Genomic DNA, 15,963 nt, shown 5'->3' with positions numbered 1-15,963 from the left:
CTAACCTTTTTAAACTAGGTGGGAGCTAAATATTTTGAATGAGTTAGTAATTCAGCTTCATAACTTTTTGAAAGGCAATATTATATGTGAATTAAGGTGGCATGAGTAGCTTATTTTTAATATATGAATATACTTTCTTATAGGCCTTGACAGCACATCTAGATTTAAGTCACTTGGGAGCTAAAGATAAGCCCAAGAATAATAATTATAAAAATATTATTCAGTTGGATATATTTTTCTTTAGGTCATCCTGTAACATTAATTCAAAAATAATTGACTCATGACTGGATAATTCCTGGATATGCTAGTAACAAACTATTCAGAAAACAGAGGTCCATCCTTATTAGGAATTTAATGGCTTAATCTTTTAAATTATTAATTCATAAAAAAAACAAAGGCATAGAAAATTGTGTTAATGTTCTTCATACCACAATAATATGTTGAAATGTTGTAAGGAAGAATGCTAATAGAGGTCACTCTACCTAAATATTTAAACTAATAGATGTTATACTCAATTTTTGAAGGAAGTGTTGTTTGCATTTACAATCAGAGGACAAATAAAACTTAGTAATCTCTTTAGTGGCATCATTATCAACAAATTTTAAATGGAAATCAATGCCCTTTTATCTGCTAATTTATTTAACTAAATAAAATTTTAGCGAGGGAGTATCATAAGTGAATGTATAAAATTTGTGCATTTTAATCAAGCTATTTTTGAGATTTTCCATTGAAACATAAAAGGCATATGGATATGAAGATCTGTTCCTTTATAAAGAGAAGAAATAACATAAAATCAGCAGCTCAGAACTGAGGCTGTCAACACCCTGTCAAATGTATATCACATGTGAATAGAAGCACTAATATAAAGACAAAAGGGTCCGTATGTTTGGGGGGGGGTGGGGGGGGGACATTGAGCCCTACATTTATTACCTTTTTCTCAGTCTTATATTCAGGGTGATATTGCTAAAAGTATTATTATTGTTATTATAAACATGAAGATTCTCAAGTTTCTCAAAAAGGTCCAAATAACACATCCCGTCAAAGTCTTTGCCCAAAACCCTCAAAAACTGAATCATGTGCACACATTTAAAATCTGGCCCACAGAGGAGACAATGAACAAATGCAGTAAAACTGAATCCTCTGTATTTGGCAGGAGCACAAACAGTGCTGAGCCAAGCAAAGCCGAAGAGAACCCTGAATTCTGTTTGCTGTCATGCTGTTACCTGCCTGTTGCTGCAGTGAGTGTTTTAGTATAAGCAGAAGAAAGATTACTTTATATCATTATTAAAAAAAATTCTAAAATCAAATTTTTTCCACATAGGTGCAATATCACCCACCACTTCAGTTCTCACACTACATAAAGGCAAGCACATAGTCTACTACAAAAGAGGAAAAGATCCTTTTCATACTCCATGTTCCCCTCTCGTTTTAGGTTTACTCAATGAAATCTGCCTGCAGAATTTTTGGAGGTGGTTTGTTTATTTTTAATTTAAACATTAACCAGAAGACTACCCATTAATTAGTACCATGCATAGGTACATTTTTTATTTATGCTGAAATCTACTGAAAATAAAGAAAACAATCACATTAGCAATGCCCGAGTTTCAATTCTAATAAAAGTGCCTTTTTTCCTATAAATTAGAAAGTATGTTAGAATACCCTCGATATAAAAGAATATTTTCTACATTCAACCAATTTCAACACAAATAACACATTCACCACTATCAATGGACTATTCAGGCAAGCAGAACAATGATGATTCTGTTCTTTCTCTGTTTATCTCAAGGACTTGCTTAAAGGTAGCAGAAACTAGAGAGTTTGCAAGCAAAATTGGTGGCTGGAGATAAAAGGAGGGGAAAAAATACAGGTAGAAATATATTCATACTTTGGAAAAAATGCATTATTTATCTTTGCCTCCCACATAGGTAACTTATTCTAAAAATATTGAATTCTGGAAATATAGTGCACAAACTCAGTTATCAGTACAGTTGCAAAAAAAGGAAACAAGTGTTGCAGAGTTTCTGAGATTAATATAAAATAGATTGGCATGTAGTGATTGTAGAGATCCTAAATTCTTCATATGTTTTCATATAACTTTCATAAATATTAGAACAAGATATGGCACTTTCAAGAGCATCATATATCCCTACACACACACACACACACAAAAAGAGTAGAAGTATTTATATATTTCTTATTCTTTCTAAAAAAACCAAAAAGAACTACACCCAAAAAGCAGAACTACACTACTTACACTAATGTAAGTAGCCAGAGCTGTTACACTGAAAGAAGAACAAGAGAATTACATATTAAATGAAGCAAATGAAAAACAAATTGTATGCTCTGAAACCTCTGTTCTATACCAGTTCAGAACCGATGAAAGGGAGCTCCTCTTTCTCTGTCTCTGGAGTAATAGTAAAAGTGGTGATTTTCTTATGTTAAATATGCTGTTTCTCTCTAAGGCTGCATTCCCAGTACAGGTGTTTCACTCTTTCAGTCACAGTGCTTGTCAGATATAAACATCATCCATGGTCAGTTAACTCACATGGTAAGCAGCAGACCTCATGGCTTCATTAAAGAACTTGTCAAAATTTTATTAGAATACTCAGAGTATTTAGACTTTGAATGGAATGTTAGCTGCATACCTCTAGTGATATAAAAATCCTTGCTGCAAGAAAAGTAACACAAAGTACATTACTAACTTCTTTGCCAGCATTTTCATCTCTAGCTTTGGATGAAAAGACATGGATTATCCAAGTTTGTCACTAAAGACCTGAGCTTTAACAAGGAAAAATTATGGAGTTGCTTCATTTCTGTGTGGGGGAAGGAAGATCTCTCTAGAAGCTGATGTTTTAAGTAGCTTGATTTTAAAATGTTAACTGCTCTACCCTCCCTAATTCACAATTGATGGGGAACTCTGTATTCACTATATGTCACTTGGTGGCTTTGAAGACATGATGATTTCTTTTTTCTTTTAAACTTAAGTTCCTTCCAGTTACAAAGTACTGATACATATTAGGTTAAAAGCATTTGTTGACTATTAATGATTCATTTAAAACCAAAATATAACTCTAATGTTCTATTCCTGTAGCCAAAAGATTATTCTCCACAATCAGCAAAACAGGCTAATTAGGCAGTATATTCCCTTTTTCAGAGTAGAATAGGATCATAGGAAGGGGTCAACAGAAAACTGCAGAACTGATTCTGGGAGAAAAGTTTAGGAATGTCTGACTGCTAATGTGTTTCCTGAAGAATTTTTCTTTGTCATAAGAATGCGATCTAATTAAGACAGTTTGTGAGAATTTCATCTATGAAAGGAGGCAGGAAAAGACACCATGGCTTCCAAAGATATTTCGCCCCACAATTATAAAGGCTGAGTGCCTCTGTCTTGCTATGATGTCAGACTGAAAAACAAGTGACAATCATAATCAAGAATACCTCTCATAGTTTGTTTTGGATTTTTTTAATAAGGAGGAACTTCATGTCTATATTATATAATTCAAGGCTGCTGACTTGAAAAACAAATACTCTAATTACACAACACTAGATTCATTTTAAAAACACACCGGCAATATACAGCAAATACTTCTGCCACTGACATTTACAGCTGACTGGTGGCCTTCCTCTATCTATAATTAATTTTGCATTACTTTTGATTTCACATTAATTGAGTAGTAGTATTAAAGCAGAATTTTCTTCTCTAAGTCTCTGAGTGAAGATTGTCTAGTTAAACATCTGAAGTGGAAATAGTTCAAATGGCACTTGAAAATCATATATTATTAGATCTTTTCAAATATATACATTAAATTATTATAAAAGAAAAATAAGAGAAAAACTGAATTGGGGTTTTTTTATATTCATTTATCTTTATCTAACTGTACATGACTGTAGCTCCCTTCCCATAGTGGAATGGGTATCTTTTTAAATTAAGATAATAGAGTAGAATGGTTTCAGCCTAAAAAAACCCCAAAAAATCCAAACCCTTGAGAAAAATCCGTCCATATGCTTTTATTGGCTAACAGTTATTTGAACAACTGGTTTGGTTGGTTCATTGGTTGGTCTGAGGTTTTGGTTTTTTGTTTTTTGTTTTTTTTTCCATACTACTTACAGTTTAATAAATACTAAACAGCTTTCAAATTAAATCTTTCAAAATTAATTAATGTAACAATTAAAGGGCATCCACTTGGTTTTCAAATAAGCAACAATTTTAATAAAAAATAAACACACCTGTGCATTCTGGGTATCTAGTAACCTTTGGTTCATTTTTCTTTGCTTCTGTTTTGCTTTAAGAAGAGAATTTTTTTTAATTTAAAATCACTTGAAATTCTTTTTCTTTTTGATGCCTGATTTCATTTTACATTAGTTGTTTAGGTCTGCTTATACTTTAGGTATAATTAGCCCCTTTTGGAAGTGCTTGTATCTGACAACTAATGACAGAAATCCTACCCTAATGCACAGATGGTTACAGTTAGATGAGATAAACCCGAGTATGAATCACAGTTGTTTTTTAGGAAAACATATTTTCATAACCCTTCTCATTTAATACATACATGGAAGAATATGATAGAAAATCCAACATCATACAGTACTTTTTGTTCCTTTGATACCACAGAGGCAAATTTAATTAAATTACATATTCTGAACAATTGGACAATTATTTAATGTCAGACATCTTACTGCATTGGTGTGTTATTGCAGATGGTATGTGCGAAATACACCCTGATCAACATCAACTTTAAATGTGTAGTTGGCTAAGTAATACATGCATCCAGAACTATATGTTTTGGAGTACAGTAATAAAATCTATGAACAAAATAAAGATAGGGGGAAATCACTGTATAAAACTCTGGTAGGTTCTAGTATCCTTCTTTGATCTTTGTTATTTCTTTCTTCTACACACACCAGAATAAAGTCATTTAAAATGTAAAACTTATGTACAGAAGGCAGTATGTAGACTGTGGTAAATTAAAGTTATGGGTGTTATGTTTTATTATGTTTAGATCACAGCTCAAGTTATGAAGGTACTGTGGAAGTAAACAAATCAAAAGATGCAACCGATGAATATTTAACACTAAAAATATAATACAAATAACCATTAAGGCAACATTTGTTTCATAATTTCAATCTCTTTTCTAATTTTCTCTGGTCAGAAAAGCATGTGTCAAGAAACAGATTATGGGGGCACCTAATTTTTAACTTTTTTAAAATGGAATATTTTTGAAAGATATTTTGTAGGAGATGCTTTATATCCACTTACCTGCTACTGTGCTATTGCAGACAGATAAACTTCAATGATGGGAGGTACTAGAAGTTCAGAAATAACAAAAAGGTTACATGATTACATACCTTAAGAACATCCCCTTGGGCTAAGTGAAATGTTCTGGCAGAAATATTGATTCCTTTCCCTGCTTGTACCTGAATGCTATAAATACATTCATGGTTGTTTTCATAGTTAAGAGGATAATTGGGGGACAATAAGATTCCTTCATTATTTGTCGTGGAGGCTCCACATTCAGCTGCAATTAAAAAAAATGTTAAGGCATGTTTTAATAGAACACATAAATATTTTTAGTAATGGTGATAATGGTAATGTTAATGTAACCTAGTTCAACATTAATAATGTTTATTAATATCTAAAAACTAGCTTTAAGTACATGATCATGACAGTGATTGGAGGCTACAAGAATATTTCTAAATAACTTTAATATAAGTATACAAAACACCACTTCGAGTTCAAATCATTTGATTGACATATTCATAATCATATTGTTTTATAGGATCTCCCTTGAATTTTGTTGTATTTGTTTTAATTTCTCCAACACCAAAATTCATAAAGACCTGCAAATTAAATGAAAGTAGAAGAATTCTAAATATTTATATGAGTATTTATTTATACATACACACACATGAATAAATATATTTATGTGCAGGTACATACATTTTCACATAGATTAATCAAAGAATTTTTTTTTTCCTTTGGTATTGTTTAACCAAGATCACCAATATAGTCAATGGTGTAAATTACAGTAGGAAAATATTATGCTATAGCTACCACATAAATATAGAAAAAAAAATTCAATTTAAAAAAAAAAAGAAAAACATAACTCCCAGGGAAAAAGAAAGTTAATTTACTTATTTTCCAGTAGTACAGTAATTATTTCAAGAAGTAAACCTTATAATTCAAGATTTTGGCAATTCATTAAATCACCCATAAAAACCTGGAAACATAAACACTTGTGGCAATGCTTCATTAGTCATTATTAACTAACTTTCACTTCCTATCAAATATTGGACTATATACATAATTTTAATTAAGTAATTTTAAGCATTTAGTTACCATGTATTTTAAATAGACACTGAGAACCTTCAATTCTTTGCTTCCCTTTTTATTTAATCTCGATATGTGGCCATTGTAGTACAAGAGTATTTTCTTTATTTTTAAGAGATTTAGATTAATTTTAAATTTAACTATAACACTAAATTATCTGGGTTTATGTTTGCTTTCAGGATTATTTCAATATTCTTGCCACTTATTTTACCCACTTTCATGAGAATGCATCTTTTAACCTGGGAAGTTAACTGATTTATAATTTCACAGAATAAGTAATGTTGTTCTGAAAAACTGCGCGGTAATCTCAATGGTTTGAAAAGACGTTTAGGTAAACTATGGTGTCTACTCTAAAATGTTTTAAATTTTATTAACATTATTATAGTTTCTAACCCAGACTTATTTGAGAAACATTCAGGATATAGAAATATATATTTTTTACATGAAATTGAGACAGTAATGACCAAAAAAACCCAACTTGATAAACTACCTTTTCTATATGCAGCTAAAGCAGACATTGCACAGAAAGCCGAATCAGGCACAGATCAAAGAACAAATGCTTGATGACTACATCTAATTCAGCAATATAGAACAAGTACCCAAATAATTCAGGTGACATTATTTTGTCCTGGAACAGCTGGATACAGACAATCTAGGCAGAAGTGGAAAACCTTCTATTCCACATGATCACAGCTATCCTTTTATTGCACTCTCAAATAAATGGGTATTTGCTATTTCAAAGATGCAGAGGTCAGTTTGAATTATAGCAGAAAGGAGAAAGATGACCGTAATTTCAGGACTGTGAGATTTCTTTTCTCATTCCAGAGGGATATAAAAGCCAAAAGAAACAAGGTAATTATGGTATTAAGTTGATCCAACAACTCTGGGCTATGTCAGAACTATAATTCAAAGCAATTCTTTAAAATCTGAACACAGCAGTAAGCTAACTGTTGGGACATTTTTAACTAGTGTTTTAGAGTCATGATATGTTTTCTCTTAAGAAGAAGGATGTCACCATGTCATCATGTTTCATGTCATCGTATTTATCAATATGGTTTTCTGAATTTAGAGAGAGAATATTGTGTTCCAAGTTGTGGACGTCCCATCCCTGGAAATGTCCAAAGTCAGGTTGAATGAGGCTTGAGAAACATGATTGAGTAAAAAATGTTCCTGCCTATGCCAAACAGATGTACCACATGATCTTCAAAGGTTCCTTCCAACCCAAATCATTCTGTGATTCTTTGTATCTTGTGTTAGCAGAGAAGAAAGCAAGTTCAGTAAAAGCAGTCTCAAAAACCACAGTATAATAGAATTTCTCCCATAGCATCGTCACAGTTCCATGAAGGCACCAGTCCAGCCTACAACAGTTGCTTCTTTTGTACACATCTCAGCAGAATTCTGACACAATCAACAGTTAGTTCCTGGTTTCCCTCCTTGCCTCTTGTCCGTGCAAATTATAGCTTAAAAAACCACAACAGAACAGCTAACCACAAAGCACCAAACACATGCTCAGTCAAAAACAGGAGTTAGAATTAGATTCTGGAACAAGTGCTAAACCAAACTGAGAAGGTCCACAATTAATATTGTAAGGCATTGCAAACTACAGAATAGATAGTTCTATCTGAGAACCTCCACTCCTATCTATAAACATGAACAGGCAGTTATATTGTTTAAAGTCCCATGGAGCTTCATGGGACTTACATTGCTTTCCATTCTCTGATGTTAATACTAGAGCAAAGATAAAAAGAGACCATATTAATTCTATTTGCATTTAAGTGCAGAGTAAAAAAGTGTCAGGAAAAACTAATGTAAATGGAATTCTTAAGTTTAAAATAATCTGGATATTAAACACATGCAATTTTTTCAAAGTGTTTGGAAAATAAGTTTAACAGGCATTACAGTGAGTGGAAAATAAAAAAAAGACTTAAGAGGAAAAACAGGATAGAATTAAGGGAATGTGTGTAGATAGGGAAATATACAAGAGAGAAAAGAGGTGACAAATCAGTACTTCAGCAGTAAAGGAAAAATTCAATTGCATCAGAGAGTCTGTAACCATTCTTTAAATCATACGTAGTGCTGTTATCAGAATTTTAAAATATTTTGTTACTGTATTAATGTTTCATTCTAGTAATATTCCCTCTTCAACAGAGATAAAAATCAGGCTGCTTTATTAATAAACTTTTTAAAAACTTCTACTTGTTTCAGCTGAAACCTAGAACCTGCCCTACACACTTTCCTTGTGTGAAAAAAATAGGAAAAATATTCCACATCCAGATATATTTCCACAAAGACTTTAGTTCAGCCTAATATAAAGTAGAAGGATGTAATAGTAGGTGAATTACTGTTTCCAGACTTTGGCAGAAATAACAGATTCATTTCAGTATTAGTAAGGAAAATCAACAAAAGCCTCAAAAGAAAAAAATGAAAAATAAAACTTCTATAACAAGATAATTATAATAAAAGACTGTTATGCTTTTGGCTATGAATGTGTGTTCATTGCACCTTTCCATAATAAAACAGACAAATTTTAACTGCTGTTTATTAATGTATTTAAATTCTTTAAGCAAGTGAAATGTCATTGTGATTGTTACCAAGGAATAAATGCATCTATTTAGGTAACTTAACCATTTGCACACAATTCTTCAGTAAATGAATTGAATATCTTAAAAATAAAATTAAACTATTTAAAAAATATAATATTGCAATATTTCTCACAATTTAGCTGATTAAAATCTTTCCATAAATAATTATCAATCAAAAAAACCACAATGTCCTCCTACCGATCAAAATTCAGACAGAGTGAAATTGTTTTCTTCAATACAATCCTTTGGAATCAAAAGATCCAAGCTACATCTAGCAGTTCTGTGTTTTGAAAAGATGGTATCTCTTGGTTATGACACTGTGTATTGCAACAGCTTGACTGGGCAAGTAAGCAAAAGCATTCCAAGTAGGATTTTTTCTTTAAGAAACTTTGTACTATATTGTAAATAAAAAGTTACTTCAGAAACTGTATCTCAATTCAGTGCTCAACAAATGGTTTCTTATTAAGCCATTTGTCTTCAGATGTTCTGGCTCTTCAACTGAAGGTTGGCAGAAACCAGAAAATACACTCTTGTCAAAACCAGGCAGCAAAACAGACAATAGCAAAAAATTCCGAAAGGATTTCGGAAGCTTTCTTTCTGTGAATAGCATGAGTCATAAGGTTATCACAAGTTTTCCAGGCAGTTTTTATATTCTGACAGGTTAAATACAGGGAACCCTATGCCAACAAAAAAAGGAAAAAGAACACTGTCTTCAATCAGTAAGAATAATGGCATTTCCTTTTATTTTAAATTGTTCCAAAATACAAGACTTCCTTTCATATAGACACACTAATTAAGAGAAATTTCTAATTATGTATCTTCAATACAGGTATCTACTTCCTAGTTGATCTGAACATCAAAAGATTCATGTGACTGTTTGTGTATTAAACTTGTTTTCAATATAGACTACTTTATTTATCTTATAATGAAAGACAGTATTTCCAGATCTGGGAAGATCCTGTATTTATGACCTCAAATAATTTTACAAAAAGATTATATTTCTTCATCAATGGCCAAATGTCCAATGGCCAAATATAAAAGAAATCTTTCTTAGAAAGAATTACTTACATTATTAATGTTATTTTTCATAACTGATTGCTCCACCTGACAAGAATGGGTAGGAGTCCCATATACTTTAAATAATGTGCTCCTGCATTGCAGTCGATCAAAGGAGGATGAAGAAATAGCATGACAAATGAGCTTCTAAATTAACATTAACAAAGCAAATTGTATTAAAAGTCCACATTCTATATTAGAAGAATTTAAACTACCAGTGGGCATGATATCCTTTAAACTAATTTAATATTCTTATAAAAAAACCAACACCACCAAAAAAATCCCAAAACATTAATAACCAAAAACCTCCTACACAAAATAACTGAAGAAATGATGGAACTGTTGGAACTTAGTAAAAATTTCCACATGGGTAACAGGAACAATTAAAACTTGATGCAAAATCCAAAAATACGTAAGAATTATTTAAAAAATTCTTATCATATCATAATGCTATTATACTAGCATATGGTAAAACCTCAGTCACTGTCTTATGCTTTTTTCAGGAATCCTATCCCTGAAGAAAATAACCGACATGTAACATATTCACAAACAGCAGAAAAATTATTTAAAGGAATAAATTTACTTCTGATGAACAGAAGAAAGCTTAGGATTCATTTGTTCTCAGATGAATCAATGACATTTACAAGTGGATATCACATTCCTTAAACTCAGAATTCATGCTTCCCAAACATTCCACATATTAAAAGATACTTGAAAACTAGCAAAAGGACATTTTTTAAGCAAAATATATTAAAAGCACTCTGTATATTAAATGTTTTGTATGCACAGAAATGGATAGAGCTATGCAGATGGAGCAAGATTAATGGCATATAGAAGAAGATGTGCAGAGGGTAGCTAATGGTTCTCCTGCTAATAAGGGAACTTACTACAGGTGTATCTGTGGTGGAACCTTCCCTTCCTTGGTTCCATATTTACACATATCCAGTCAATGCTGAATTTATTTTTTCTCTCATACAATATGACCTTTCAGACACTTCAGAAATGTCTGTTCTTGGTGTTCTTTGAAAAGCACCTTAGATAAAACTGGCAAAGCTATACCAGCGAACACCTTGGCAAAAAATCTCTACCGGCAAATAGGCATGTACAATATTATCTGAAAAGTATGCAAGAAATGACAGAAATCAGTGGGTTTGCCTGTAGATGTTTTATGTCTTTTTGTCTGCTTTTTATAATTTCAAGGGACAGAGTTCCTTAGAAACCTATAAGACCAGAATGAGAGGGTTTTTAGGACCTACTGAGAAGAATGAACAGAAGAAGTGAAAGTAGCACAGAAGAAAAAAGTTTTAAAGTCAGTATCTTCCAATGAAGGTTTAGCAGTCTGGAAAGAAACTATATGGCCCTAAGAAAGCCAAAGGAAAAGACTTGGCATGGTTGGGAAGCTATGAAGAGAGACTATTTTACACAGACATAGAAACAATTAAGGTCAAAACTTCAGACATGACAGTTATAATGAACTGTAATACAATTGGGCTATTGGACAACCTTATATGGAATGAAAAAACAAACTGGAAAAGGGCAGAGGAGAGAGATCAGAAAAAATACATAAGAAATCCTGGCATAATAGAGACAACTTTCTACATTTCACTGAAAAGAAAAGGAATTCCAAGAAAGAAATATGTTTGAAGAATATGAACATTGCATTTGGTTATCACTTGAGTACAGCATAAAAATAAATCATGAAATTAAGGAATGGCAGTATTCTAACAGATCTTTAATCATCTTCATTCCATTATTGATCATAAGAAAAGTTTAATTTTATCTATGTCACTATTTTTCCCTTTAAATCAATAATAATTGCTCTTGTTTGTTCCTATCTGTAACAGAGTTACAGGAAAATTCTTGTAAGCTATCTATGGCATTGAAAATTATACTGAGAACTAGGCAACGACATCTGAGCTCCAAATGCATCAAAACCTTTCAGAGGCACTACAACCCTATGAAAGCAACTCCATATTCACAAACAAGATGATTTCTTTGCTCTGTACTACAAGCTGGAGACAAGCCCCTAGCATACTGAGGAAAACGTTGATTCCTTAGGACCACCCAGAGCTTAGAGTTTGCTTTTATGAAAAATCAAAAGTGAACACATTCATATTTACTGTAGGTATTTTTTTAAGGATGTATTACTTAGAGTCAAAAGAGACTTATTTTCACTGTCCATAGAAAAGTTCAAAGCAACCAGTTTAAAAGAGTATGGACTCTTTTCCGTCATCATTAGATACGCTCATTGATTAACAGTTTGTTTTGTTGGCTGCGTTGAAGTTCATTTGTAGTAACTCATACAAAGTGCGTTTTTGTTTTGTTAGCCAACAGGGTGGATAACACGCCAGAGTTTCAGCTACCATCAAACGGTGCTTGCCCCGTGAATGACCACACACATCTACTCCAAAAACTGCTGCATCATATGCTGAACAGAAAAATAGAAAATCTTTACACCTTTTTAGAAAAATTTATTATAAAAATTCTTTCAGCACAACATCAAGCCCTACTGAATTGAGATAATACCATCATTTGAGAAATTCAGCCTTAGAAAATAAGTTAAAAGATATTTGTTTGTTATTTGAACACTAGTTTTCTATTTAATAATTCCTAATTTCATAATTTCATTTCGTAAGTTGTAAGTCAATTTTTAAAAAAATACTATCTTTATAGATTGAATGATAGAATTAATTAATAAATAACAAGTATTTATCCATCTTCTAAATAAGAAAAGGAAAGACAGCTTCTAATTTTCTGGCAAATTATTTGGTTTAGAATTGATTATGATTGACTACTCTGTTTCAAAACCCAACACATTGGCCTTTGTTGTATCCAGACAGGGATGCTTGGCCTTCCACTAAACTTCTACTTTATCTGTCTTCTTTGCACTTTATTCTTGTGTTGACAAGCTGAACACAAATACTGTGAGCAGTGGTTTCTTCCCAACTGATGCTGTGTGTATGTGAAAGTACACGTTGCATCAGACACATTACATCTCATTAATCATTTTGACAAAAAACACCAAACATGAGCAACAGTAACAATACATAAATTTTGAGTCAAATATAAGTGGTCAACAGAAATTTCTATTCTCATCTTGTTTGAATTTCATTATTATGATACATAAATTAAGCACAAGATTGAAAAAGGCTGGATACTTATAGGGGGGAGAATTGCTAATTAAGCCATTCTAGTTGTGACTATCTTTTATTTTCAAAAGTAAGAAGAAAACATGTTGACTAGAAAAGAATTCATTCCTTTTGTTACAGCTTTTTTCTTTTCCCCTAACAAACAAACATAAACATTATTTTTCTATGTCATGAAAGCTACATAACAATTTTTTCACATTTATGCTGCTGTGGAAGTTTCTTTCTGCTGGTAATTTACCAATTTATTTTATATTAACACTTCCTAAATTTTATTGAATTTTAATATGAAAATTAACCTGTCTTCTTGACTGCACACACTTTCATTATTATTCTTATGGGTAAAAATTCATCAACCGTAACACAAAAAGAACTTTTATTCATCCATGGCTCTGACTCAGCTTCTAAACCATCTTTTCTATAGGTACATATATAAATGTTGCTAATGCATAAGCTAAATTCACAATTTTCCTTATACTGAGGTAAGCATAGGAGTGGTTTGAACCTAAAAATGTTGATACAGTAACTAACAACAAATAAGAGAACACATATAATCTATAGTTACTATTCAATCAACATCTGAAAGACATTTATGTTTTACTAAAATACAACTTAGCATGAAAAAAATATTTTAAATGCACACTGATACAGATGTTTTCATGTATAAACCTTTCTGTGTAGAACATGTTCTTTAATAAATTTCAGCAATATATAGTCTTAAATAAAAATAATGCAGACACTTAATTAACTATCCTACTTTTTAGAGGTTTTATTGTTTTAACAGTTCTCAACAGGACTGAAAAGCAAATAATTTAGGAAAACTTCAGCTCAATCAACAGCCTTTAGCCATCAAAAGTTAAATATCTAGTCAAAGCTACATATATAGGCTACCTCTACAATGAGTGGAGAGTGTTAGGTAGGAATCATCAGAGAGTGTTTCTTCTAAATTATTTTAGCTATCATTTAAAAAACAGATTAACTGTTCTAAGGATATTCTGAGGATATGGTTCTTACATAGGATGTCCAAGTTGACTGTACGCCTATAAATGGACCTAGTTTAATGAAATAAATCTGGTCTAAGTGCTCTAACTACCATTTTATAACACAGGTATCACTAGGAAACTTGCATTGAGAAAAAAAAATCAATTACATGACATCTGAACTGGTAAAAGCTGATTTAAATTTATACCCAGTTGTCCTAAAATATTAATCCAAGTAAGAAGAATAAGCATTTTGCCCTCAATTTGAATTGCTTTCAAGTATAGACTAGGAAGTCCACTTATAATACTAAATGTATTAAAAAAAGGTTAAAAAATTTGACTGAGGAGATGTGGAGAATATGAGAGTACGTTAAAAAGAGGTGTATTACCATGCTTTTCCATGCTCTAAATCTGCAAGTCCATGGACAATGACTACACATACAAGCAAATGAAAGCAGCTGACCACGTACCCACACACCTTGGCAGAGGTGCACTCCACACTCGTCGTCCACCACCAAGACAAATAACCTCTGAAGCTCCTTCCAAACGATATCCAGATGAACAGGAGAATGTCAGAACATCTCCGACGCCAAAATTAAATCCTATTCTACTACCAAATTGTGGGATCCCAGGATCTTCACAAGGTTCAAGATTATACTCTGCAAACAAGAGCAAGTCAGCTTGTATGAGAACATATTCTCTACCAGTCATATATGTAATCTTGCAGTCTAGTAATTTCTGTATATTTCCACCTGAATATCAATACAGGCATCAGATTTTAAAACAAAATTATTGTGTCCCTGTTAAATTGATAATTAGGTTATGTTGAAAAGTAAGGCAAACTAATACATTCACAATGTTTTAAAGATACATGACACAACATGATTTATCGTTCTTGTAAGAGCCATACATAACTCCAGTAAATAAAACAAATTTAAAAAATGGCACAACAAAACCTTAATAGTTGACACTTTAGCTTATCTGGAATTTCAGTTACTGAAATTAGACTAGTTCTGTTTCCTCCCCTCACTTGATAATGTGTCTTACAGTTTATTGCCATCTTATTTATCATGTAACACAAATGTGTCTTTTGCTTCTATAAAGGCACAGAGGTTCTTTTGCTTTGAAATTCTTGTTCTTAGGAAAAAAACTATAGAATATAATTTTTCAGTATACGTATTCATCAAAATAATTTAAATTCATTTTTTCTTTATATAATATACAGAAAAAAAAAAACCAAAATAGCAACTTTCTCAGGAGCCAGATATTACAGGTATTTCCTTACCAGAGAAAGATATATTAAATCCTTCATATGATATTGAAAAATCTGAAATAAACCGCAACTGAGCTCTGAAGTTTCCATAGAGACCAGCATTGATTGGTGAAGGAAGCTCTGAGCCAGTCAGACGTGCCAATGGCTGTGTGAAACTGCCATTCTCTGTTATTAGTAAGTAGTCATGATGATCCTCCAAATGAAATGTGTAGAAAGTGAACTGCACACCTAATAGAAAAAGTAGAATTAGATTTACATATCACCCTATTAACATACATGTACGTGAGCCAAAGTGAAAATTCATGCATTGCATTATGAATCATCATTTTGAAAATGAAGATAATCCAATTTTTCTAAAAATTAATATTTGTTCTGATTTTGGAATTAAAATATCTTTGCAGTAGGTTTTATTTTGACATCATCTTTAACTTTTGCCTTTAGCTGCAAAATATGGACACCTGATTTATAGAATTTAAAGATATATGCTTCCATATTTTGTAAAATTTAATGATGCACTATGTATATTTAAAACTACAAAAAGTTAATGGCAGAATAAAAAGGTAAACCTTATTTCTTACAATCACCAGAACCCTTGAAT

The 15,963-nt window shown here is 31.9% G+C and overlaps 1 protein-coding gene across 3 annotated transcripts in view; it reads right to left on the bottom strand.

Annotated features, from left to right (window-relative positions):
• The window catches only part of CSMD3 (CUB and Sushi multiple domains 3), a 593,609-nt gene that overhangs the window by 203,441 nt on the left and 374,205 nt on the right, over window positions 1-15,963 (bottom strand). For all 3 annotated transcript variants that reach the window (XM_066177261.1, XM_066177253.1, XM_066177270.1), the window contains 3 exons: window positions 15,378-15,593; window positions 14,563-14,751; window positions 5,347-5,516 (listed from right to left, as the gene is read on the bottom strand). In XM_066177261.1, coding sequence (XP_066033358.1) covers window positions 5,347-5,516; window positions 14,563-14,751; window positions 15,378-15,593 — 575 coding nt within the window. The remainder of the gene's footprint in view (window positions 1-5,346; window positions 5,517-14,562; window positions 14,752-15,377; window positions 15,594-15,963) is intronic.

Source organism: Chamaea fasciata, unplaced genomic scaffold (genome assembly GCF_029207755.1).
Source record: "Chamaea fasciata isolate MVZ Bird 193981 ecotype frontalis unplaced genomic scaffold, bChaFas1.0.hap1 SCAF_1, whole genome shotgun sequence".
NCBI classification, from domain to species: Eukaryota; Metazoa; Chordata; class Aves; order Passeriformes; family Sylviidae; genus Chamaea; species Chamaea fasciata.
This window is presented reverse-complemented; position numbering and strand designations above follow the sequence as displayed.